Raw genomic sequence first — 26,476 nt, forward strand, 5'->3', positions numbered from 1 at the left:
CCAATACCTCCCTGCCAGTCCTGCATATTGCTCATCTTGTCTATTGACCCAGATACCAAAGTGCAGCCCCAAAGGGCCCCTCAGCATGTCTGCATTGCCTGCGTCAACAGCCCAGTCAACCTCATCCTTTAGGACACCATTTGTTAAGTTTCATCCAAGAGTTGGCCCCAGTACTCCAAATTAACCAACCTGTCAAATCCCATTTGAAATCTCACCCTCATCCCTCCCACCTCAGTCTCAGAGCTCTGGGATCAGGGAGTAGATTAATCCTAAAGAGAAAGGTTAAACCATATGAGAAGCAGCATGGCCTAGTGGAAAGAGCACCTAGGTTCTAAACCCAGACTCACCACTTGACTGCTATGTGACCTTGGGCAAATCATTTAGCTTCTTTGAGTCTCAGTTAACTTATCTGTAAAATGGAGCTTAATACTGTAAGCCCCATGTGGGACATGGACTGTGTGTAGTCTGATTATTATTATTATTTAAGCACTTAATATGTTCCAGGCACTGTATTAAGCACTGGGGTAGATACAAGGTGATTGTTTTGCATGGGGCTCACAGTCTTGATCCCCATTTTACAGATGAGGTAACTGAGACCAAAGATGTTAAATGACTTGCCCGAGGTCACACAATGGACAAGTTAGCTTGTATCTAACCCAGAGCTTAGTACAGTGTCTGGCATATAGTACATACTGAATACCTTAAAAAAAAGAGAGTGAGAATGCAGATCATGCTGGGGTGTGTCCACTAGAAGAACACACGATTTGGAAAGATGGTAAGGGGAAAAAACTGACAGTGGGATGGCTGGTGAACCATTAAATTGAAGAAGTAAGGCAGCATGTTGCTTTGTATATCATTTTAATTGGAGAAATGACTATGGGGTGATTTGTTCACAGGCTTCAGCTTTCCCTGAAAGGCAGTGGGTTTCAGGTCCTCCTGAAAAGAAGTGAAATAGCATCACAACACCTCCCAACCCTGTCATAAATCCCAGACCCAGGTTCAAGGTACTGGATCTCCCGGAATCCTTGGAAACCCAGCAGCCTGTCCCAGCCCAGACTTCTGGCAATCGCCATAAATAATTCAATCTGTGACGTGGTGTTGAACTCCTGGATCTGGGACTGGGACTTGGTATCTTCAGGGGCTCCCACTGGGGCCTCCGACCTCACTGGGGTGATGGGCTGTTTATTGAGCCCTGAAATGAAGCTGATGGCCAAGCAGTGACAGGCTAAGGGGTCTGGGTGCTTCCGAAGGCAATCTAGTCAGCCTGCCATTCACTGCAGATTGAGTCCTTTTCCAGGTGAATTTTGTATTCCCGATTTTAATTTCTAGTTTAGAGGTTTGTGTTTAAGTTTGCTAGGTGTACAGTTGAATGCCTCAATCTTGTCTATCTTGCCGCTGACCACTCACCCACATCCTGCCTCTGGCCTGGAACGCCCTCCCTCCTTAAATCCTACAGTTAGTCTCCCTCACTTCAAAGACTTATTGAAGGCACATCTCCTCCAACAGGCCTTCCCTGATTAAGGCCCCCTTTCCTCTTTTCCCACTCCCTTCTGCCCTGACTTGCTCCCTTTGTTCCTCCCCCCTCCCAGACCTACAGCACTTATGTACATATCTGTAATTTACTTATATATTAATGTCTGTCTCCCCCCGACCAGACTGTAAGCTTGCTGTGGGCAGGGAATTTGTCTGTTTATTGTTGTATTGTACTCTCCCAAGTGCTCACTACAGTGCTCTGCATACAGTAAGCGCTCAATAAATACGATTGAATGAATGAATGAATAGGAAAAGGGGATGGCTAGTCAGAGATTGGAAACTCTGTAATCAATCAGTCATCAACACTGTTTATTGGGAGCTGACTGTACTAAGTGCTTGGGAGAGGACAATACAAACATTTTGGTAGATACAATTTCTGCCCTCAAGCAGCATATCTAGTGGAGGCTGATCAAGTTGCTCAACAGGGAAGAGACTGTATCCCCATCCCCACTGGGCAGGGTCTTCCTTGAGGTTTGGGCCAAGGTCAATGAGCGGGGAGAAGAGGAGGCTGGAGAGGGCTGGCTAGCAAGGAGACAGCTTCCTAGTTCCTGCCTGGTCCTGGGTGTAACTCAGGTTACTCCTTGAGATCAGAGGTTGGTCTTCTTTGTGTTCATCACCCAGTCCCTGGAGGGGCAACAGAACAATGATGACAATGGCAAGGAAGAAGATTTTGTTTGGGGAAAAATTGAAAAAGCTCTGACTGGGCTCTGAATAAACAGCTTGGCTTCTTGCATGAGAACCAGGTTTATTAACCATTAAATTCATTTATAAAACCCTCCCCACCCACAAAAAGAAGCACACCCCAAACCTCAAACCTTAACCAAATCAAAAATGCTCCTGGACTTCGGTCTGCCTCGAAATAAAACATATGTTATTTATCCCCAGGGACACCTTTTAAAAGGTCTCTTTTTCTCTATCTAGCTGCCTGTCCCCTCAGGTCTCTCTGCCGGCTGTTCTTGCTGACTCCGTTTTTGTCTCTCTCTTCCCTTCTCTCTGTTTTGCTGCATCTTTCTGTGTCTCTCCATTTTTTTTCCCTCTCTCTATTTTTCTCTCACCTCTATGGGATGGGCCAGAGAAACATTGGATTCTTACCCTCAGATGCTGCCTCCTCACAGCCTGAAGTCTGCTTCAAACCTGAGATCCTCCTCATCCCACATTTTTCAATATTTTAAAATCTGAGAAGATCCTGGAGCCTCTTTCTTCAGCTCTCTTTTCTGATTTCCTCACCTTCCTCCTCTGACCAGGGAAGCCAGAAGCTGGATGATCACACAGGCCAGAGTTACTGCTCGCTGCCCACAGGACCCTGGCGGACTAGGTTGTATTTAATGAGCGCGTCTTTGGTGACAGATTCATTATTCGTGTTCAGTCGCTTCAAGTCAAAACTGATTAGTTACACTTACTGCAGGAAAGATTTAATGATTTTATTGTTTATCTTCAATTTATTTTGATTAACATCTCCGTTCTTTTCATTGCAAGTGCAATTAGGTGCAATAGAACAGCGACTACTTTAATTTTGTTGAAATTAAGATGAATAAGTGACAGATTATGGGGCTTTGTTTAACAAATAAATCATAGTTAAGAGGACTGTATTAGTAATAAATGAAAAAAGGCAGTCTAATTAAAATGCATAGAACTAGTAGCTTGATGTGTACCTAAAATTTGAATCTGAATTTCAAAATCAACTATATTTGATGTTCAAAAAACCCTGAAAGCTTCTTGTAAAAGGACACAAAGATGAATTTGAAATAAAACATGACCTGGGCTTTTTATGCTGTCTGAATGCAAAAGAATAAGGAGCATGGACGTTAATGTGGACATTATAACCTTTACAAGTTAGCATTAGCTTGTCAGGAAATGCTGGGAAGAAAGCAGGTAGAAAACAAACAGACCAAGAAGACAAGAAAAGATGCCTTTTGAAATTGTTTTTGCCATGTTCAAACTTTAACATTTTCCTCGGAAACGCAAAAGGGAGAGGATAGGCTACTTACAAGTCCAGGCCCGTCCATTTCTTTAACTTTCTTTTAGATGCAATTTGCTGATTGAAGAAGCACAAGAGGAAAAAGAGGTAAGCAGTTCTCACTACCCTGAAAAATCAGGGCCATATGCAAATGACTCCTTTCCTCCTCTCCCGACCCCCTCCCTTACCTAAACCCTCAGGCAGACAAGGATACAGGATCAGGCGCTCTCTGACTGTAGGGTTAGAGGGACTTCCCTTGCTCTTGATTTTTAAAAACAAAGTAAGAAACTTCAGACTCAGAAACTTTCCCCTGTGATGTTTAAAAGACCCTGTACTTGACAGGACAGCTTTGAAGATAAACCCGGCAGCATTCTCCAGCTACAGGTTAGTCAGAGACCACAGTCTTGCTTCAGATCTACTTTGCTGGGCTCCAGAGTATTTTAAAAATAGAGAGAGAGGGAAAAAAAGATTGTTTATAGGACAGCTAATTGCTTTAGAAATTGTCTGTGTGTTTTTGGTCTCTCTCTTCATATTTATTTTCCTGTATATCTCTGTTTCTCTTTCTTCCATTCCAAATCTCTCTCTTTACTCTGTTTCTTGCTGTGGGGATGACTTGTTTTTGTATTTTGGTCTGTCTCCCTGTGCCTGAGCTTTATGGGCCTCTCTGAACTTTTGTTTCTAAATGCTTCTATTTCTTGTTCTCTCTCTCTTTTCTCTCTCTCTCTCCCTCTCTCATTGGCTCACTGTCTTTTAGTTATCCCTACTCTCTTCCCTGTTTCCTTATCAATGGTTTTCTCTCTCTCTCTCTCTTTTTCTCTGTTGGATCTGGACCTAACTCCTCTTCTCACCTTTCAGTTCTCCCTGGGTTCCCAGGTGAGGTCGGCTGGAAACTCTGGGTTCACATGGTAGAGAGAAGTACAACGAAAAAACTGCTCCATGTTTTCCCACTGAGATCACAGAAACAAAATGTTTCAGTATTAAAATCAGAATAGAAGTCGATGGGCTATTTCTTCTCTGTTCCAAAATGAATCAGGAGATAGTTCTATCTGTGTTGAGTTATCAAAAGATTTAATTTCCAGGGCAGAAAGGTGAACTGAGAAGATCACCAGAAGTCTGAGGCATGAAAAGTGTGAGAAGATAGAGAAAAAGAGAGGGAGAGAGAGGGAGAGAGGGAAAGGGAGAAGAGAGAGAGAGAGAACCAAGAGCCCCAGGATGACTTCAAGGCCAGGTCACCCTACATAGAAGCTACTCCATTACATTGCCCATAGTAGTCCCATAAAGCCCCTAAGAGCAATACAAAGTATTTCCTCTAGCCACATCAGGGCAAGGGCAGAAGATGAAATCTGGTCCAGGAGCTCGCTCATTGGGCTGCTCCCTCCTGAACACTCCCATCCCACCAGCCAAGTGACACACACAAAGTGCTTCACAGGCACACATAAAAAGAAAAGGGATGGCATTTCTCAGTCAGTGTAGCCATGGCATGCATTAACAGGGGGTAGGTGGTGGAGGAAGGTGCCATCTGGCCTGTCCCTACACAAAGTTTCCAGGGGCAGCTTTTTAGCCCCATGAACTTTTAGAACGGGCCGAGAAACAAAGAGGGAGAAAGAATGGAAAGAGAGAACAGAGTAGAGGTGGAGCGAGGAAGGATGGAATGAAGAGGGGGTTGGGGAGGACAGAGAGCGAAAGAAGCCGGACTGAGGAGTCGCAGAAGAGGAAAGGGAGAAGGAGAAACGGACTGCAAGGGGGGTAGGAAGAATGAAAAGGGAAGGAGAGGGAGAGAGGCTGAGAGAAAAAGAGATGCGCAAAGAGAGAGAGAGAGAATGCTAATGACCAAATCAACCTGTAACAAAACAGGCTGACTCTGACTGGAGCCCCAGTTATCAGCTGAGTGTCATGCCGGAGAGCTGGGGAGAGCCTGGAAGAGGCCGTGGAGGGATTGGGGAACTGGAGCCTGGCAGCATCATTGGTTTGAACAGACTGTGATTGATTTGTCAGCTGAGACCCATTTGACTGGGCAGAGGCTGGGGGGTGAGGGTGGGGGGGAGAGAAAGAGAGAGAGAACCCCTTATGATCTCCGACTCTCCCGCTCGTTCTGTCTCTCTGCCTCCTGTCGCCCACCCTCTTCCCCGGCTGTCTGGAACGGGTACCACAGGCCGGGCACTTGTTTCCAAGGCCGGGTATTCCTGATGGGAAGGGCCCTGCCGCTGGAGCCTTATAAGGGCTGAAGAGGGAGACACCTCCTCCCCCCAGTCAAGCTCTACAGACCATCTTCATCTCTACCTTCAGCACCTAAAAGAGGGGACTGCGAACTCTCTCCCCCCTCCACCCCACCCATCCCCACTCTCCCCCACAACACACCCTTCCACTCCCACAAACGCACGGTCACAGGCTCACACACTCTCGTCCTGCCTCTCCCTTCTTCCCCCTCTTCCCTCCCCCATCTTTCCTCTCCCAAATCCCCCTCCTTTCCCCTTTTCGGGGTTGGAAGAGCCTGAAGAGCCACACAGACTAATTACGAAGGACAACGAAAGGTAAGAAGGCATCAATTATCCCAAGTGTCGGGATGTTATTTCGAGGCAATTTGCAAATTGCACGAGAGGGGAAGGTTTTTTACCCCCGGCGCTTCCTTTCTGCTCGTCTGACGGGGCTGGTGTCGATTCCCTTCTAGAATTGCAGCGGCTTTGCCTTGAACCATACACTCTCCTGCAGGAACCAGCAGGCAAGAAAGGGCCTTTCCAAAATCCTCTCTTCCTCTTATTCATTAAGGGTATGAGGAGAATTGGAATTTGTATAAGAAGGGTCCGATGGGAATACGGTCTCGGGGGGTAGGTATTTACATGACTATCTATGTTCTGGGGTTAGAGAGATATAGCCCCCCCCTCTCTCTCCCCCTCTCTCTCTTCCCCCCCCCCCCCCGCTCCACTTTCGATGAGGCAGCTGCCCCTCTGCTCTCAGCTAATTCCAGGAGGCGAATTAGACCGACCTGCGTGTGTCGTTGGAGAAAATGTGTATTTATAACGAGTGGTATTACCTCCTGGGAAAATATCTGGGTGTTTTGTTTTGTTTTGCTTTTATAACCAGGTTGCTTTTCTTGCTCCGGGGAATCGGAGTACCTTGTTTCAGGTTGTCAGTCTTGGAGTTCAGTCGGACTAGGGCACTTTTTTCTAGGCAAGAAAAAGAAAGACAAGCGTAAAATAAAATATCATTCAGACAAAGAGAGAGAGAGAGAGAGAAAGGGAGAGAAGGAGAGATCTGCATTCTTTGCTCCTCAAAACACTACATAGCCAGGTCTGCTTTGCAAAATTGGGGATTGTATGGAAGGCTGTTGTGTGTTTCCCCACAACTTTAAAATAGTTTAATGAATACAAAGGAAAAATATATCTCTTTCTATATGTCTATCTCGAGAGAGATGTATTTGTGTTGAGCAGTCTACAAAGAAAAAGGAGAGGTGGGGGTGGGGGTAACTTTGATCCCTACAATTAGTTCCCTGGGTATCCAGGGGGGAGTGAGAGAGCATAGCAGGAGCAGCAGCAGCAGAACTGCAGTTCTTCAGATACAAAAGCATTTAGATCGCTTTAGTCCAGTTAATCCCGAGACTGGCTGGGGTCCCTTTTGTTTTCTAACTCCATTGTGGGTTTTGTGCAGTTTTTTCTGTTCGCATGATTGACTGGCCAATGGATGCTAATTATCCAAATGTCGCTTCTGTCCTTTGACTGACTTCCCCCGTATTATGGGCAACTGTCATGCCCTCTGCCATTCTATAGCATATTACATGTATTATCATATGAAAATAGTCCCTCGCCTAAAGGAGGATATCTGAGCCAGAAGATAGATGCTGCAAATATTAGACGACCTGATTAATTTGTGTGGATATGGATAGAAATGGCGTTCAGAATACATATCAGGGAAATCCATAAATGCAAAGTTTTTCAGGTAATTAATTTTGTTGGGATTCCCCCCTCCCCCCGCGCACTGTTTACGTTATGATGTGCAAAGCACGAGCTTCCTAGCACCTTCACCTTCCCAAATGCAGACACTTCCCTGCTATCAAACCAGACAATCACGCTGTATTTATTAAGAGCTGGCTGTTTAAGCTCATTAAACTGATATCTGTCTAAAGTAATATGTACAGAGAGTTAGAATAAACATTTGGATCCTATCGAGAAGGTAATTATAGAGTGCAGTGCCATTGTTACTTTGATAATATGCTGCCATTTCCATAAAGAGCTGCCTAGTTTTGAATATATATAATCGATAATATATAATGTATATATATATTCACATACATACAAATCCTCCTTCAGGCAGACATTGAAATAAAGCCAGAATGTGATGGTTTGTCCTGAAAATGTCTCAAACTACTTTTTGCTTCAGTATATAACAACAAAAAAGAAGGTGAGCTAATATAGCTGTGCAATAAGTTTCTTTAAAATGTCCAGAGCACATATTAGAGCCATAACCTATGAAAGGAAAGGATTTTTCCAATGTTGTTCTCACTAAGATAAACTTAGTGCCCTTCAATGCCATGTACATGCCATCACATAACAGGAATGCAAGATTTATAACGATGAGGCTTTTCCAGATTATCCTCCTGGGTCCATTGAATCCATAGGCAGACCTACCCTTTCCTCTCCTAAAATGTTAGGAAGGTGTTTTATTATTGCTATTGCTATGAAATACTACACAGATGTATAACATCACAGTTAATTATTGTATTCTTCATCAAATTTGCAAACCGTACATTTCTTTCAGTGGGATTCATTTTGGGATGTGTGTGTGTGTGTGTGTGTGTATACACACACTTTATGAATCAACAAAAAGGATACTTTAAAGAAGACTTGATCTGCTGAACCAAGATGCTTTGAATTTTTCAATGATCAAATATACATGATCAAGCTGTGCTTGTTAGGGTATGAGAAGCTCAAGCGGTCAATGGTTATTGATCAGACTGTTAAGTATTTCTGCCCTTTTTTATATCTATCCCAGATGATTCAAGGAAATGAACAGTTAAGAAGTGAACAGTTAAGTGGCATTTTACCTTTGCTCAGAAAAAAAGTGCACGTTTCTGCCAGGCCAATTAGAAAAGAACACCAAAATCTGTCTTTGTAGGCAATACTCTCAGAAAAAACCGAGATGGAAATTTTACTTTAAGTGGAGTGACTCATCAGTAACTGTCAGTAATTCCAGGAACGAAAGGAGAATAGGAGTGTGAGGTGCAGTCACTGAATTCACACTGAGGATTCACATTGAAGAAAGCAGAGACTCCGAACAAGTATCACTCAGTTTTTACACTTTCCCCTTTGTTTATAGTTGTACCAAAATGCTTCCACAGCCTTGAGGCACTTGAAGGTACTCATTCTGAAACTGAAATTCCAGGGTTGGGGAGACTTTTATTTACAGCAGCTAGTTGGAGATGATCAGTACCTTGCATTACCTTTCAAAAGAAATGGGGCTACTTTGCCTTGTGACCTTTCCTAATTAACATTTTTTCCATTAATAAATGTGTGGATTTGGTAAAGGGAAAAATTAATATTTAAAGATAACCTTTGCATGGTTTGAAATAAGGGCACTCCATTCAGTAGATGACACTTACAACATAAATCAATTTTCCCTTTCAGAAACTTTTCTTGAGATTAAAAATTGTCTGTGTGGGGTTATTAAATTGAGCACAGGGAGAGATTCCTGGCTTCTAGTGGGACATTTAAGAGACTTCCTATCAGAGGTGAATTTATTTAATTATCCATTCATATATGGATCCAATCTATATATGAAAACTACCAGTATCTTAAAGTTAGGGAAGACAACGAGAGTCTTTGGCATTTCAGTAAACTTAATCCAGATCAAGTCTGCGCTCATCTCATTCTTGTTATTTACTCAAGTACACATCAGAATTTCTCATCGTTGGCAAAACCAACAGTCTTTCTCTTAAATGAGTGCTTTACACTATCTTTACACGCTGGTGACACCCTTGGGCTATTTTAAAAATTCGTATTGATTAAAATAATAGGATGTGGAGCTTGCACCTACATAAAAAGTTCACCAAACATAAAATTGGCGGAATGCTACTTATTGGTTAGAATCGCCCCTTCACCTCATTGTGTTTGACCTGGCACTTAATTAATCTGTTTTAGATTGAGAGCTGTTGACAATGCTAAAGATAAGCTGTATATTGAACAAAGCAGGGAATACTTTAAAGAACATACCACAGAGAGGGTTTTTTTTTTTGTTGTTTTTGTTTGTTTGTTTTAATCAACACCCCTTGGATGAAGAGCCTTCTGATTTAAAATTATGAAGAAAACATCAAATCAAAGCCATCAAGCTAGTATTTCAGTAAAATGACCCCATCTTGGTAATCATCGCTTTTTCGTATTCACCAATTTCTTCCCACCCTTCGTGGCACTTGCTATCTCTGTCTCTTTCTCTGTTCATTCTGCCTCTGCCCTTGGCTTCTCCCCTTCTGCCTCTCTGCCTCTCTCAAAACCCAGATCACTCAGGTTGGTTGAGTCATCCCGTTTCTCCATCGCTATTCATTTCCTTCTCTGTGATTGTTTTAGAAGATATAGATATTGACGTGATCTGAATAAAGGTCTTAATGACAAAATATTGACTGCTCTCGGAATTCACTTATGAAGACGAACATTCGTGCCATAGAAATCTTTGTGACATACAGGGAATAGTTGGTTAATTAAAAGACCTGCTAATTGCTCCTTGAGTTACTGTGCAGAGAGGATGAAAAGCGTTTAGTAGGAGGTGGATTGTCTATGTTTAAAGATAATGTTTTTGCTTAAAACGTGTTTGTAAACAGGCCTTGAAAATTTGTAGCTGTTTCTTGTCGGGATGATATCTGCTCCATAGTCAAGTGTTCAATTGAGCTTCAATTAATGATAATATATAGTCAGGTTTTTTTTAGCTGGCGCAGATTGATGGAGAAGCTTTGTTTTATTTGGTGCAGGTGGCACTGTTTAATAAGCACAGGAGAGAGTGAATAATGTAGTGTTTGCAAAGAGAAATAAATGCAAAATAGATAGCTATAATTATAGCCGCTCACAGAAATGGAGAATAAATATTAAATGGCCAGATATCTTGTAAATAGCAAATGGTATGGGAATTGGCCTCTACCTGCACTGTGCCTTTTTTCATTTCTACGGATTTAAGTTTATTGCTTGGATGTAAATTCGGACAACAGGATCAGTTTCCCTACATGACGTAGACGTTTAAATACGGTATCCGTTGAGCGCCACAATTTTCATTTTTGTACACTTTGAGTAAGAAATCTTTCCCTGGCATTAGAGTATAAATTAAGCTCTAAATCCGGCGCTCTAAATACAACTCTTCACGAAGGAAATCAGCTCAAGGCTGTTACAATTAGTTCCTGTGTTTTATTGCAAAGCGTCAGAAGCTTTTTTCACTTGTCCATTTTATTTATGCCTGGGAAAAATAGCCTATAGGAAATCAGACTGAATCCTTAAGCAAACAGTATTTCTCATATAACTGCAAGGGTCATTAATGATTTTCATTCACGCAAAAAAAATCTCCAGAACATTTGCAATTTTAATTAATAGAATAATAAAAATGTGGAGTAGGGGACTTCGTGGAAATCAACACCTAGAAACAGAGGCGATGCACATGGAAAAAGAAACACAGTTTCATCTAGGCAGAGATGACAAATGACAGCAAAAAAAAAAAAAAGAAGAACTGAGGTCGTCTTATAAAAATCCTGCTACTCGGTATGGGACTCCAGGTAGGAGGTACTGTTGTGGAGTGTGAAGCCCAAGAATGCGGGAGGGACTGGGGATCTCTGCAACACTTCTAGCTCCCAAAACGTCAGCTGTAGACAGATTTGCTACAGACGATGTCTCCGTGCCGCAACTCCCCTCCCCCACAGCCAACCTCTTACATCTACCTATAAAACGCAAACCGTGCTCCATCCCGACCCATGAGGGCGGCTTCCTTGCACCGAATGAGCCTATTACTAGTTATAGGATTTGAGGTGTTTGCTGATGGGTTCGACTGAATGCAGTGGATTTAAGAGTTGAACTCTCTACCTTTGTGTATAATATTGATGCATAAAATAGGTATGTGCTTGTGTGTGCGGGTGCGCGCTCTCTCTTTCTCCCCTAACGAGTCTGTCCCTGTTAATAACAGCAGCTAGATATGGGGCTGGAAAGCGTTAGTAGGAGTTCCCAGAACTGTGAATTGAGGCGTATACCTTCCTCGGATTATGGATCAGAAGGGGGCATAGCCGGTGGCGTCTCTCGCCACAAAAATCTCTTTTTGTTGTTTGCAAATGTTTACCAAATCCACCCTCCATCCAATCAGGGAGGGCCGGGGAACGTCCCGGATTGGTGGACGGAGAACTCGTAAAAAGGTTTATAGGGGAATGTACGCCTGGAAACGGAGCTTGGGGTGTCCTGATGTCAGAGAGGAGTTACCGAGCCTCTTATATGCGGGGGAGAGGGGGGAGAGGCGAAGAGGGGGCGGGGGCGCGTTAGCCTGAGGAAGCTCTTCCGTGCGTTTAGACATAATAGTTTTCAGTGAGTCAAAATACCTGGTTCGCTTTTGATAAACAAAAATGATTCCGCCCCCGCCCCCACCCTTTCTCTTCCCCTTCCCCTCCCCTCCTCCTCGGAGCAAAAAGTGTTTTCCTGCGAAGAAGTTTATTGCGGTTATTCGAGCTTCAACTATAAAGCCTCGTATAGCAACCAGATTAGCAAAACGGCCCTTAAAAACCGTGGTAGTATTCTGGACTAGATTAAAAATAAATTAGCATTAGAGAACGGTTTCAGCAGCTACAGCAGCAGAGGCAGAAAAGAAAGAACATCTTGTTGCAATACTGACTTTTCTAACACGCGGGGAAACTTGGAACTCCCCCCCACCCACTCACCCTACCCCACCCCCAGCCCCGTGCCTGAAAGTGAACTCGCGAGAGATGCAATGGGCTGCCATGTATTTGGCTAAAATTGTTCTTGTTTAAGTATTATCCGATATGACAGCTGCACAATGCTGACAACATGATTTAAGGCTCAGTTAAAAGTCCTGTCCGCCTCCCCCACCAAATAGTAGTCAGTTCTTTAGCTGAAGTAGGCAACCACTGACCTCCGTATTCATATTTCCTTTTACCGATTCGCTGTAATAAAAATGAACATTTTGTCACCACTTTAGGAAACCGTGCCAAACACCTTAAAACACATGTCACACGCCAGCCTCCCTTCATTCCGACCCTCTGGGAGTGGATACATCTGGAATCATAATCACAGATAAAAACCTTGACAAAATTGCGTGTGAGCCCAGCCCCTTCCCCAGCCCCTGCCTCTTCGTAACATTTAATGCAATATTAATAGCGGCTACCGCGAGGAAGCAGGCGAGGAGGGAGGTGGGTTGGGGGGCGGGAGCAGAGAGAGGCTCTCAACCTGCACGTCCCCGGCCCATCATGTTCAGACCCGGATTTCACCCTTCCCGTCTCGTTTTTGGTTCAGACCCTCTAACGGGGTCCCGGGTCTTCCAAGGTCCCTCCCAGAGTCGAGGAGGAGGAGGAGGAAAAAGAGGAGGAGGAGGAAAAGAGCAGGGGGAGGAAAAAGAGGAGGAGGAAAAAGAAGAAAAGGAGGAGGAAGAAGAGCAAGACGAAGGCGACGAAGATGAGCAAGAGGTGGTTAGGGCTTCTCCCTGCTGCCAAAGGACTCGTGGTCCCGGGGCCCCCGGCGCCCTATGCCGAAAGCCCTTGCCAGGGGGCCCGGAGATTTGGGCCCAGTCGCCACCCCACGAAGCCTCGGCCGTTGCTAGAGAAGGGCATTGGTTTCCCTCCCTTTCCTGCGCACCGGGCCAGTGCGAATCCTGCCGCTAATTTTCACATGGCAATGCCATCTGATCCGATTTGCTGGTGATTGACAGTTCCCTAAATCAGAATAAAACGCATCCCTTGCCGAGCGAGCGTCCTCTCGGAGAGTGTCTCTGCCTGGCCGGGCTCGGGCTCAGGGAACCGCTGGGTCCCAGCAGCCACGGTCCTCTTTCAGACCAGGGGAAAGGGCCACGAGCTCCTCCCCATTGCAAGGATGCCGGGCTTAGGCCGGGCTAGTTCCCTGAAATCTGTTCAACCTGGCTTGTGGTCGGAAAAGAGTGTGCCTGGGGCAGCCCCACCAGCTCAGTTTGAAGAGGCGGGGCCTGGAGGGAGGGGCAGGAATCCCTGGTGGGGTTAGAACCGTCTCTCCGACCCTGGACTTGCCTGACTCGGTTCGCTTTAGGTGGGCGCTAACCGCCCGTTTCTATACATACGCAAAGGCTAAGAACGCCAGAGACGCCAGACAAAAGCCATTCGAGGGTATCTAACTGGACGTAGAGCTGGTTTGGTTTGTTTTTCTTTTCTCTTGTTTTAAGCTTAGGATGTGTAGAGTGAGACCCCAATTCTTCTCCCAGCAGTTTATCGTGAAGGAAAAGGGGGGGGGGGAGAAAAATAACACACTCAAACTCAACCAACAAATTTCCCTGAGCAGGAACCACTTTTGTGAGCAAGGAGAATAATTCGCTGAATTGTGCAAGCCAGGGAAGGGCAGGCAATGCTTCTTTACCTAAGGAACGGAGCCGTCCAAATTGGCTTCATTACTGCAAACATATTTCAGCACACATTCATTTTTGCTCTAAGGCAGAGTGGAAGCTGTAACGTCAGTTTTTGCCACCACGACATCCTTTCCTGAAGTTATCTTTTGGTAGGTTCACCACCGCCCCCTTCCACCCCGCCCCCCCATCTCTTTCAGTTTAAAATGACCCACCACGTCTAGCTTGCGATGCCGAAAGTGCAGGCGGTGATAGATGAAGGGAGGGGAGTTGGTGGTGGGGGGAGAGGGAAGGAGGGAGAGAAGGGGGACCGCTTCACGCAATCGTTTCCAGTTGATCCAGGAAGCTACCAAATCTACTGCGTGCTCGTCTTCCTCCAGAGACTTGGGGAAGCTGCAGATCTGGGCTCCGCTTGCTGTCAAGAAGCAAACTGTCTCACATTTTAGAAGAACACCATCGTTGCCTATAAAAATGAAGGAGAGACAAAATAAATAGAACCAGTTAATGTTGTAGTTAACTTGCAAATCAAGTAAATCTGTTGGTACAGTATTTTAGAAATAAACGCTCACAGCATCACACCAAACACACATTTTCGAACGTCTTCATTTTGATTTAATGGTATATCAGCGTCAACTATTGCTGCCTTTGCTGGTACACACTCCCTGATGCCTACCGAGAAGGGTGCCCATATTTACAACCGAGGAAGATGATTAATTACACCTTGTCAATCACCGTGCATGAAGACATAACACCACAGCAGACAATGAAGAGGATGCCTGAAGCTACAATTACGTTTTAATTCATAGTTTATTGTATGTCCAATATATTGCAGCCTAATAACCGGACGGAGCATCGAAAACATATGAGATATCAATCATTCTCACTCCCTCCTCCCTTCTCCCCCCACTCCCAATCCTCCCCCTCCCGGTAGCCTCCTCCACCCCATCCCGTCTTTCTCCCCTGGACGGGTAAATATCACCGCCTTTTCAATGAACTTAACTAGCTCCTCGTTTTCCTTAACGCTGGCTTCGCCCCTCACCGTACTGGAGGGCCCGCTTACCTTGGTCCTTCAACTAGGAAATCGGGGGGAGGGGGAGAAAGGGGGAGGAGGGGAGAAAGAAGGGAAGAGTTTGCAGCTTCTGAAAATCTGGAACCGACACAACCTGAAACCCGGCAATTAGAGACAGCTTAGGCTTGTGTCCCTTTGTTGCAGGAGGCGTCGAGTTCTTTTGTTCTGATTTAGTCACGGTAGCTGGGTGGAAGCTGGTACCTCATTACGCGGTTGGTCTGTCTGGTAGGTAGCAGATGGTGGTGAGGATGACGCGAGAGGCAGAGTGGAGAAACTCGAGACCCGCTTTGGGTTCACCTGTCACCCACTACAAAACACAGGTTAAGGGATTGGATGATTACTTTCACTTTTCTTTTCTTTTTTTTTTTGAATGAATAATTTCCTGCTTTAGAGACACTGTCTGATATTTAGGACTCGAATGCACTGTTGCACGGGGCTCTCTCGCCTTTCTGTTCATTATACAACAGTATCCTGCTCTTGATTCTGAACAATGTAAATGTCATTCATGTGTCAGTATGTACACCACCAGCTGAATGTTTACAGTCTATTACTTTCCCTGTTGTGTCTCCGCGGACAGGACCGAATGTCTTATGTTTTTCCATCACTTAGGAAGATTAGGAAAGACAACGGCCTATGAGCCGAACAAGGGGTCGGAACACACTTTTTTTTAAAAAATGCATCGTTTGTATGAATGGTTCCATCTAATTCTGTAAAATAGAATCAAAACCTTGAGCGATAATTAGCAAGGTACTTGGGACCCGCAGAGATCAGGACCTTCTCCAGGAGTAACTAAATGCTGGGTCGACGCCGGTGCAAATGTTAGATGGTGATCAGAGACCAGGAAAGTCAAAAGTGACGAGGGACCCAGGATGGGTAGAGCTATTTAATCTTGGGCTCCCGTCCACCCAGCGGGTCGGGAGTGGCAGGTAAAAGCATCGTAACCCCTCTTCCCATGAAAGTAAACGTTGTATTAATCTATTCTCCTAGCGCCCGCTTTCCCCCACAGAATCTTTTGTGCCGAGGCCCAGGAAGTGCCCTGGGCTCGGGAGCGAACCTTCTTAGCTTCAGGCTCTGCAAGGGCCCTGCGCGGATGCACCCAGGTACATTTAGGCATCTGCTTATACACGCAAGTTCATGGATAAATATACAGCTTTGCACGCGCCCGTACCTGTGTGTATGCATGTAGATTAAAAATCTCTGCAAGGGGAAATCTTCTGACTCTGCTGGCTGCCCTTCGGGGGAAAGGAAAGCTTGGGTGTGCTACCCCCTCTCCCTCTCTCCCCGAGAGAACGTGGTGGGGAAAAAAACTGTCATTTATCATAAGGAGATTCCTTGACAAACCCAAACCAAAGCGGCTCCCACCCCTCCCTCCGAAGCGACTCGTCTTCAGGGCCTTCGTCCAGGGATCGCAGCCCCCAAGAGCCCCTTTGTCATTTCACTTGTCTGAGCCATGAATTCACCCCAAACAAGCCTCGAACCACGCTCCTTCCCTTGCTATTGATGGTCCAAGCCCCAAAGTCCTGCGAGACTCGGGTCTTGGAAGCTCCGGAAACCTCAGGCTAGTGGCTTTTTCCTGGAGAACTGCTCCTGGCGGGTTGGAGCTGGGGGTGGGGATTGGGGGGATGCTGGACCTAGCTTTCTGCAAACTGGTGCTGATCGAATGAGGGCGTGTGAAAGGGGCGGGGATATTATTCTGGACATGACAGGGAGCAGGACTCAGGAGAAGTTTGGATTTTGGAGGCTGCCTGGACTTGAAACGTTGGGATGGGGATGGGGGGGGGGGGAGAGTGGGAGTGTTTGATTGTGAGAGAGATAAAGAGAGAAGGATAAAGAGAGAGAGAGAGGAGGGGGAAGGGAGAACGCTTGTGTACAGGCTGAGAGGCGAGAGAGTGGAGGGACGGGGTGGGGGACGTTCCAGATATCTTGGCTCTCCTCTTCTGGAGCCCTAGTTCCCTAGTCTGCTTTCCCTTGCCGCTGGAAAATCCAAATCATGTGATAGATGCCCATCAACTAGGGGCGGGAAATCTGGGGACCTGGCATGATAGGGGTTTGAGTTCCCGCTGAGTTACACTCCGGGCCTCCCCTGGCTGGGCTGAGGAGTTTTCTGCAGTGACCACAGCAGGGTTAGAGAAGAGGGCTCCTCCAGCCCCTTCTTGCAGAAAGCTCTCGAAAGAGAGAGGAGGAAGGGAGAGGGAAGAGATGGGCGAAGCTTTTTTTTTTTTTTTTTGCGAAGAAATAGCAGGAAAGACTCAGCAGCTTGCAAACTCCCAACGCCACCGTCTCCTCCTCCTCCCTCCCTGCCCCCCCGGCCCCCCTTCCCGGTCCATCCCCCCGCCCCCCCTTCCCGGTCCATCCCTCCCTCCCCCCCCCCCGGGCAGGAGCAGCACGCGTTGCTGAGCCCGGGCGGGGGGCGGCCAATAGCGCGGCGGCAGGACGTGATGTCAGGGGGGCTGTAGAAAAGGCGCGGAGGGTTGCGCTCGCCGGGACTGCAGAGCCAGGGCGCGGGCAGCGCTAGCACTTTCCAGGGGATTGCGCCGAGCAGGTCCTGGCGGCAACGGCGGCAGCTCCTCCTCCCTCTCCTCCTCCCTCTCCTCCTCCTCCTCCTCCCGCCTCCCCTCCCTCCCCCCTCCTCGTCGGTCCCTCGAGCAGAGCGGTTCGCCCAGGGCAGAGCGGCGGCGACTTTGGAAAGGCCGGCAGCGCGGGGCGCGTTTGGCGAAGGCGCGTTGGAGCGGGGGCGCTTTGACACCTCCGGGCCCTGCCTCCCTCCTCCCCTTCCCTCCTCCCCCTCCATCCTCCGGCGCGGTCGGGACCGGTCGGTGGGCGCCGTCGAGGCCGCTTTGCGCCCAGGTTTGGCACCGCGCCCTCCCTGGTCCGAAGGGCCGGAGATGCCCTCGGAGTGAGGGCTCCTCTCCCGGGCGCTGCCCTGCCCCTCGTCCCCGGGCGCTGCCCGTCCCACCCTCGCCGACGCCCGCTGCCCGGCTCGCTCTCTGCCCCTCCTCGCTGCCTTCGAAGCCGCTTCGCCCGGCGGCCGGGCCGCTGGCGATGTAGGTGCCCGGCCTCGGGGAGGCGGCGGGGGGGGGGGGTGGGGGCCGCGGGGAAGGACCGGACGCCGAGCACCCGGGCGGGGGGCTGCGGGGCGGCGGGCCCGGCCATGCACAAGGCTCCGGCCCCCGCAGCGGGAGGGTCGAGGCTGCGCTGAGACCTCGGGCAGCGCGGGGAGACGGCGGAGCGGGTCGGGAGCAAAGGGCACATCCCACTCCCGGGGGCCCAGCCGGGGGCTGGGAAACCTCCTTCTCCTCCTCCTTTCCCTCCTCCTCCTCCTCCTCCCAAGCCGGCTCTGAGAGCCCCCTGCCCCTTTCTGCTCCCGCTCCTTCCCACCTCCCGCAACCCGCTCCTCCTTCACCTCTCCTCCCCCTCCTTCTCGGCCTCCTCTTCCTCCTCCTCTTCTCTTCCCTCCTCCTCCTTTCCCTCCTCCTCCTTCTCCTCTCCCCCCACCCCATCCCGCCCCCCACTCCTCGGTCTCCTCCTCCTCCTGGTTGTCTTCCTCGCTGGCCGCCGCCCGCCGGCCCTGCCCGCCGCGATGCTCTTCCACAGCCTGTCGGGCCCCGAGGTGCATGGGGTCATCGACGAGATGGACCGGAGGGCCAAGAGCGAAGGCCCGGCCATCAGCTCGGCTATCGACCGGGGCGAGACGGAGACGGTAGGCGCCGGAGGCCGGGACTGGGGAGCTCCGGGGGTCGGGGGTCAGGGCGGGAGGGAGGGAGGTCGACCTTTTAGGCCCAGATGCCCCCCGCATCCCGCACCCCGGCCCTTCTCCCGGCGGGCGAGCGCGGGGCGGGCTTGTGCGGGGAGGGAGGTGCGGGTCAGGCCGGGGGTCGCCCAGTGGGTCGGGGTGGGGGGGTGAGGCTGCGACCCCCCCAGCCCCAGTCCAGCCCGGAGCCTTCCCCAAAGTTTCAGGGGACAAGTCGGGGAGGCATTTCGGGTGACGGTCCGGCGTGTGAAGCCGCGGGCTAGTCTTGGGAGGCGGTAAATGAGCCCAGGTTGTACGGGTGTGTATGTGTGTGTTTTGTGTGTGTACACACTCGCGCCCCGGCCCCGGAGCCCAGGGGTCGAGGCGGTTCTGGGTCCCCCCTCCTCGATGGGATGGAGATGAGAGAGACGCGGGCGGGGAGAGGCAGAAATCCTCGCTCCCAACGTGGGAGCCGGGAGGCGCGTTGGAGACGAGGGCCCGAGGGGAAGGACCGTTCCTCGGATCTCCTCTTGGGGTGTCGGGGAGAGAGGGGGGCCAGGGGGAGGGTCGAGACCGCTCCCCTTCCCATTCCCCTTCCCGTTCCCCTCCCTCTTCCTTCCCTTCGAGCTGCGGGGCCTGGGGAGGCGGGAGCACAGCCGGGAGGGCCGCGCTCCCCGGAGCTTTTTCCACCGGCCGCAATTCCCCGCTTTTTCTCCTCTTTCCTGCTTTTTCCTCGATGAATCCCGGGAGTCTTGGATTTCGGCGCTGGAAAGTCGACCTCCAGAGCCGGCCCCGCCAGGCCTGGGAGGGGAAAGACGGAGAGAAAATAGCGATTCAGTCGCCCTTGTCCCCGAGGACTGCCGGGGCCGGGGCCGGGGTCTCCTCCCGGACTGGCGTTTTCGGAAAGAAATAGCAGCCGCTACCTGGTCCCTCCTCAGCTTCGAGCCGCCACCGAATTTGGAGTTTGGTTTCGTTTTTTTTTCCTGGTTTTGTTTTGGTTTGTTGAGCGGATCTCTCCAGCCGGTCGGATATTTTCGATTTTCGGTTTCTGGGCCGTGTCGCCGGGCGGTTTCCGTGGCGAGGGGTGGCGCGGGCGTGGAAAGTTTAGGGGTTTGCAGAGATTTCTTTCGTTCCTCCTGAGAAGCCCCTTTTGGCCTGGGGTAGCAAGGCCCCCACCCAGCCCGGTCCCCTCCGGGCCTACGGGAAAAGGCCGCTGCCCAGCTCCACGGTCGAGTGACCCCCCGGTCGAGCCGCTTGCCCAAATCGGGTCGACCCTTCTCGGTGGGCCTCGACCCTCCCTGGCCCAGAAAGGCCATTTCAGCCCAGGCCTGGGTGTGTGCTCGAGGAGGAGACGGAGGGCCGGAGGGCTCCAAGGACCGGCCCAAGAGGGGACCTGGGTCAGAGACCGAAGGAGCTGGTTTGGGCCTAAAATACTCCGAGTGTCCGCCTGGCCCAGGACCCGGCCCAAGGAGGGCGCGGGTCGGGGACCAGGCCCGACCCACCCCATCTTCGTCCCGTGTCTTCTCTGGGCACCCCTCCGGGGCCCGAAGTCTGGGCGAGGGGCGACCTGCGCCTCCGGGTTGGGACGGTCGTGGCGGTGTGGTCATTTCGACCCGACTGGAGGAGGGAATGGAGGGTCGGAGACCGGAGGGGGCCCTGGAGATGGACCAGGCCCCGGGCTGGGGGGCTAACTTGGGGGGTTCAGGGGCGTAGGGCGACAGAGCCCGCTGTCGGAGCCTCCTGGCTGGGGGCGGCAGTTTATCTTCCAACAGGGGCCTGAGGTGAAGAGGAGCAGAATGGGGAGGGTGTCGGGGAGGGGTTTTTTTGTTTGTTTATTTGTTTGTTTTGGGTGTGTGTGTGTGTGTGTGTTTTAAGGGAAAATGATCCCAGTTACTGCCTGAAAGGGTCTGTAAATCGTGGCTCAGGGGGAGGCAGTGAAGAGGGGCGATAGCCTGCTGCCCTCTCCACTTCACAAATCTTCTCCCCCCTCCCCCGCTGAAGGCCGGGGATGGGCCTTCTTGGAAGTGGGGGGGCGGCAGAGGGGGCTGAGGTGGGAGGGGGCTGCAGGGGGTAGGGCCTCCTGAAAAGTGCCCAGGAGACGGCGGCTTCCAGGCCGCAGAAGGCCGGGGTGGGAAGGGTTCGGCCGGCCGGAGGAGAGGAGGGAGGCAGGCAGGCGGCTGGCCGGGGGGGCCGTCCCCTGTCTGCGGTCGGAGCTGACCGTGCGCTCTCCCCCCTCCCGCCAGACCATGCCGTCCATCAGCAGCGAGCGGGCCGCCCTGTGCGCCGGCTGCGGGGGCAAGATCTCGGACCGCTACTACCTGCTCGCCGTGGACAAGCAGTGGCACATGCGATGCCTCAAATGCTGCGAGTGCAAACTGAACCTGGAGTCCGAGCTCACCTGCTTCAGCAAGGACGGCAGCATCTACTGCAAAGAGGACTACTACAGGTACCGCTCCCCTCCTCCCACCCCCGACCCCCCACCTCTCACCCCTCGGCCCCCGTCCCAGACCGACAGGGTCGCTGCGGGGCCCCCGGACACCGGTCAGGCGGGGAAACCCCGGACCAGCTAGGAATGGGGTCGGGACAGCTCCCTCCATCACGTCGGGGACACCGGACCCCCTCGCCCCCTTCCACCTCCTTCTCCCTTTGAAGTTGAAGGGGAAGAAGCGGGGCGCAGCCTCTCGCACCCCGGCTTTGGTCTCAAGGTAGGGCAAAGTCGGAGGCGGCAGCTGGACCAGGGAAACTGGTTCCAGGGATTTCCCGCTCGATTCGAGGGAGACTGGGATCGGGAAGAGAACGGGGGAATATCCCGGTGGAGGGCGGGTGGACGGGAGACTGGAGAAACGAAGCCGCCAAAGCTCCTTCTAATGTCTCTGCCCCCTCTCCGTGTCTCTGTCTCTTACTGCGTCTGACTCAGTGGCTCTGTTTCTCCCCGTCTCTGATGCTCACTGTCTCTCCCTCGCCGGGCTCTAGGTTTCGGCGAGTTTCTCCGGCCCTGGGGCTGACAGGCCTCCAGGGAGGGGGGCGGGGGGGGGGTGGTGGTGTAGGAAGAGCTGAGAGAGAAGGAGGCCTCTCACCAGGGCGGCGAGAACGCGGAGCTTCCTGAAGGAGGGAAAGTGCGAAAACAGCGCTGGCTGTCTGGCTTGGTGGGGGACAGAGGAGGCGGGAAAGGCGGAGAAGGGGGGAAGATGGGCCCGGAGAATTGGCCGGGTGCCGAGGGACCGGGCCCGCCTTCAACAGCCTGGGGGTTCGTTTCCTTTCCCCCCACCCCCCAACTTACCTTAGCCTCCTTCCCCGGAGAGGGGGCCAAGCCCTGCAGGGTGTGTGCGTGTGAGTGTGAGAGAGATGGAGGACGGGGCGGGGGGAGGCTGCTCTCAGCCAGGAGGTGTGTGTGTGTGGGGGGGTTGTTAATCGTCGCTTGGAGAGGAGAGGGGGCATCCCACTGACCCCCTCCCCTCTGCCTCCACTGCTTCCCAGGCGGTTCTCGGTTCAGCGCTGCGCCCGCTGCCACCTGGGCATCTCGGCGTCGGAGATGGTGATGCGCGCCCGGGACCTGGTCTACCACCTCAACTGCTTCACGTGCACCACGTGCAACAAGATGCTCACCACGGGCGACCACTTTGGCATGAAGGACAGCCTGGTGTACTGCCGCCTGCACTTCGAGGCGCTGCTCCAGGGCGAGTACCAGGCGCACTTTAACCACGCCGACGTGGCGGCGGCGGCGGCGGCGGCAGCGGCGGCGGCGGCCAAGGGCGCGGGGCTGGGGGCCGCGGGGGCCAACACCCTGGGCCTGCCCTACTACAACGGCGTGGGCACCGTGCAGAAGGGGCGGCCGCGCAAAAGGAAGAGCCCCGGCCCCGGGGCGGACCTGGCGGCCTACAACGCAGGTGAGCCCCTTCCCCCCCGCCCCGTCCGGCCCCATCCTGGCCAGAGCGCCCCGCGCAGCAGCTCCCTCCACGGCGCTCCGGGCCTTGGTCCGGGTCGGTCCTTCGCCCCCCTCTCCCGGAGCCATTTCCAGCGCTTAGAGCAGTGCTCGGCTCATAGAAAGCGCTTAACGAATACCAACGTTATTATTTGCAGCTTCGGGCCCGGGTCCCACGGGAGGGGGCTGACTTAACTCCTTGCCGACCGCTGCCTCGCCCCGACAGGGGACCGCGGAGGCTTCCAGGATCGGTAGCCCGAGCGGGACCTGCCAAAGTTTGGAGGATTTTTTTGTTTGTTTGTTTTTTTGGTGTGGGCGCGCGTATGAGAGGTGTCTTTGTTTTTGGGTTTTTTTTCCTTCGCCTCAGCTGGAAGGGAAGGTGTTTGGAAGCCGGGTTCAGGAGGGATGGGGAGAGGGGTGGGGGAGAGAAAGTGGGGAAAAGTAGCGCGGCTGGAGATGGAAATCTGGAAACCGGAGATTGTGAGTTAGCGCTTCAGAGAACTGTGAATTTCTTTGGGCAGCCCGGTTAGGAAGGAGGGCGGCTCGCTGCCGCCGCCGGTGCGGTCCTGAGTTGGTTCTTCTGGGCCTCGGCGGGGAGGCCCGAATGCCGACAGGGATGAGGACGATGGAGGAGCCCGGCCGGGCCCCCCGCATCCCTCCCGGGGACCGTTCGGGGGCCAGCCAGGATGAGGGAGCTGGTGTTGCGGAAGAAAGGCCCTCGCCGAGGGCCCCGGAGATCAGCGTGGGAGATGCGAGGGAGCTCTCCGCCACCGCCGTTTTCTACGTCCTTGAGGGCTGGGAGTGTGTGGGTTTGGCTTTTGGAAAGGGGGCTGGGGGTGAGAATGGGAGGATCCCGGCTAAACCACAGTCCTGTCCCTCCGGGGTCGGCGAGCGAACTGAATAAACCGAAACGTGAATTAACTGAAAGAGAATGAATTCAGCAGCGAACCCTTTTGAGTTTGGGAAATTTGGAGCGCACTCTGGGGCCCCGTAGGGCGCGGCTTGGGGCCTTTATTTTGTGGAAGGTGGTGGGGTGGGGAATGGATTGGGGCTACACTTTCCCCTTGCTTTCTCCTCTCCCCCTCCCACTCTACCATCGCTGTCGGTTTTGCTGGACCCCCGGCTTCCCCCCGCCTCCTTTTCTCCATCTCCGGCGTTGCGGGGCGCGTTATTTGCGCGAGATGGGGCCGAGGGGGGGTGAGGGAAGGCTAAGAGGAGAAGGGTGAAGATGGAAAGGGCCAAGGGTTGGCCGAGGGCCTTCTGCCCAGGAGATGGGGGCAGGTCCCGGAGGCAGACAGGAATGGTGATGGCGAGGGAGGGGAGGGCGCGGAGGTTGTGCCCTCCTGCATTCTGCAGCCGGGGGACACGGGCTGTGCCGGTCTACGGGGAATCTGCTCCCTCCCCGAGTTGATGGTGGACGGTTGGTTTGGCTCAGATTCGCCTCCTCTTGGAAAAAGGGCTCTCCTTTTCGCAGTTTTTCGGGTTTCTTGGTTTCCCCTCCACACACTTCTTTTTCTCCAACCGCGGCCTCCTTAGAGAAGACCGATGTTGGGGTTTAGAGGACCCCATCGGGAAACCTTCGAAATCTGCCGGAGCGGTTTAGGCGGCTCCCCAGTTCCTCCCCGCCTTCCTGCAACGGACACAATTCGGGCGCTTACAATGACTTTTTTCATTTTTATCTCGTTTGCAGGATGACTTTTTGAGGGGTTTGGTTTTTTTCGTTTGCTTCCCGTGCAGGGTACCCCCGAAGGCCAAAGGAATTCCCTAGTGGGGGGGGCGAGGCGATAAATGGGGGGGTTAAAATAAATGGGGGGGTTATTTCGTTAAAATAGAGTATCCATAGATACACTCTATTTTAAAAAGCGATGCAGAAGGTGAATTTTCACCCATTATGACTTCGTGGAAGTTGCTGCGAAAGGGAGGGGCACTGGGGGACTTTTTCGTGTTTGTCTGGAAGCTGAGTTGGTTAAAGTTTGAAGCAAACGGGGTTTCTGGGTCTGTGAAACGGTCATTTTTGTTTGTTGTTGGATCTACAGTAACTGCTCCTCTTCTACTCTAGGCTCAGAACCTCCCTTCTTTTCCCTCCCCTCCCTGATCCCCTAAATCTTCCGGAAGATTGGTGATGGGGCTGGGGGAGTGCGGTAGGGGAGAGAAACCGAATCTGTGTCCTCACATCCAATTGAATGGAAGTCGCCGTGAATGTATATCACCCAGAAGTCGATCGGGACAGCGATGATGGGGAAGTCGGGCCCAGCTTTGGGATAATTTTTTCCCCCTCGAAGGGATGAAGTAGAGTTGGGGGTGTCCTCTCTCGAGCTGCATTGGGGTTGCCTTGTAGACTAAATGATTGATACGTACACTCCCCCTCCCTCCAAACCGGTTGAGGTCGCAGCGAGATGGAGGGCTCGGCTGGCGGATGGGAGATGTGTATGGAGGCTGACAAGTGGAAAATAACTTAGAAGGCAGCCGGACTTGAGAAAGTCTCATTCTTTGTCTCTTTCTGTTTCTCGCTCTGTGTCTCCCTATCTCCGTCTCTGTTTATCTCTCTGAGCTTCTCTCCGACTCTCTATCCCTCTGTCTCTGTGTCTCTCTGCCTCCGTTTCTATCTCTGTCTCTCTCTCTCCACCTCCCTTCCTCTCCTTTCTTTTCTTCTCTTTTGAAAAGAGGGCTCTTGTGATCATTTCTCCTCCTCCTCCCGGTGGGCGAAGGCCTGGATGGGATTGGGATAGGCTTGGGGAGAGGAGAAAAGAGGCTAGATATTTTGTATTTTACTGTCTTATTTTGGAATCTAAACCCAGGGGTTGCCGAAAAGACCCAGGACGAATTCTCCGTTTGGCGGATTGTGCAGGATTCCCCCACAGCGCGGAAAGTTTCTTTCGTTCAGCTCTGGTCTCCCCGCACGAGAAAAGCTTAAATTGTCCCTAGAAGGGACCCCCGCGGTTGGAAAACCTGTTGTGGGCAGGGATTGTCTCTCTTTATTGCTGAATTGTACTTTCCAAGCGCTTAGTACAGTGCTCTGCACACAGTGAGCGCTCAATAAATACGCTTGAATGAATGAATGAAACCCCTCTTGTGTTCTTGGCCCCCCACCCTTCCCCTGTCAGGCCGGAGATGCGCAGGCGCGGGAGGTCGGGGGGCGGGGGGTGGGGAGGGGACCGAGGGGGTAGGGGCGCAGGGAGCCGGGCTGAGCCATCTAGGCTGGATCTGGGTTGGGGGAGGGTGAAGGGAAAGGGGCTAAAGCCGGCCACCCCCGCCCCAAAAAAGTTCCATTCTAAGGGAGGGCGGGAGGGAAGGCCAGACAGGGGCCTGTCCTTGGTAGGGATGGGTTTCCAAACGCTTAGTACAGTGTTCTGCACACAGTAAGCGCTCAATAAATGCGATTGAATGAATGATTGGGAAGCCTCCCCGGACAGGAAAGAGTTAGGTGGCGTTGGGGTGGTGGTGGTGGCGGCGGCGAGGGGAGGGGGCTGGCTGGCTAGCAGGCGGGCTGGCTGGCTAGCAGGCTGGCTGGCTGTCAGTGCAGGGCGCTCTGTCTGTCTGCAATCCCCAGGAGGTGGAGCCCGGGGGGATTAGAGGCCTCCTTGGAAAAGTTGTGGCTGTTTCTTCCGAAATGTATTTTCGACTTCCAGACCGGATTTCTCTGGCCGTCGCTGGGGCTCAGGGCTCGGCCCTTTGGCCTGTCTCCTCTCTCCGGAGCTCGAGACGGGGGGCGCGGCA

General features: G+C 51.8%; 1 protein-coding gene across 2 annotated transcripts in view; it reads left to right on the forward strand.

The window, feature by feature from the left end:
• The first annotated feature begins 5,955 nt into the window (after positions 1-5,955).
• LHX2 (LIM homeobox 2) overlaps positions 5,956-26,476 on the forward strand; it is a 32,304-nt gene continuing 11,783 nt past the window's right edge. The window contains exons 1-3 of one of the 2 annotated variants that reach the window (XM_029062066.2): positions 5,956-6,021; positions 21,081-21,283; positions 22,315-22,724. In XM_029062066.2, the coding sequence (XP_028917899.1) occupies positions 21,084-21,283; positions 22,315-22,724 (610 nt within the window). In that variant the 5' untranslated portion in view covers positions 5,956-6,021; positions 21,081-21,083. Of the gene's footprint in view, positions 6,022-18,645; positions 18,808-21,080; positions 21,284-22,314; positions 22,725-26,476 lie in introns of those variants that run through there. The other variant, XM_029062065.1, reaches the window with a different exon arrangement.

Source organism: Ornithorhynchus anatinus, chromosome 4 (assembly GCF_004115215.2).
Source record: "Ornithorhynchus anatinus isolate Pmale09 chromosome 4, mOrnAna1.pri.v4, whole genome shotgun sequence".
Classification (NCBI taxonomy): Eukaryota; Metazoa; Chordata; class Mammalia; order Monotremata; family Ornithorhynchidae; genus Ornithorhynchus; species Ornithorhynchus anatinus.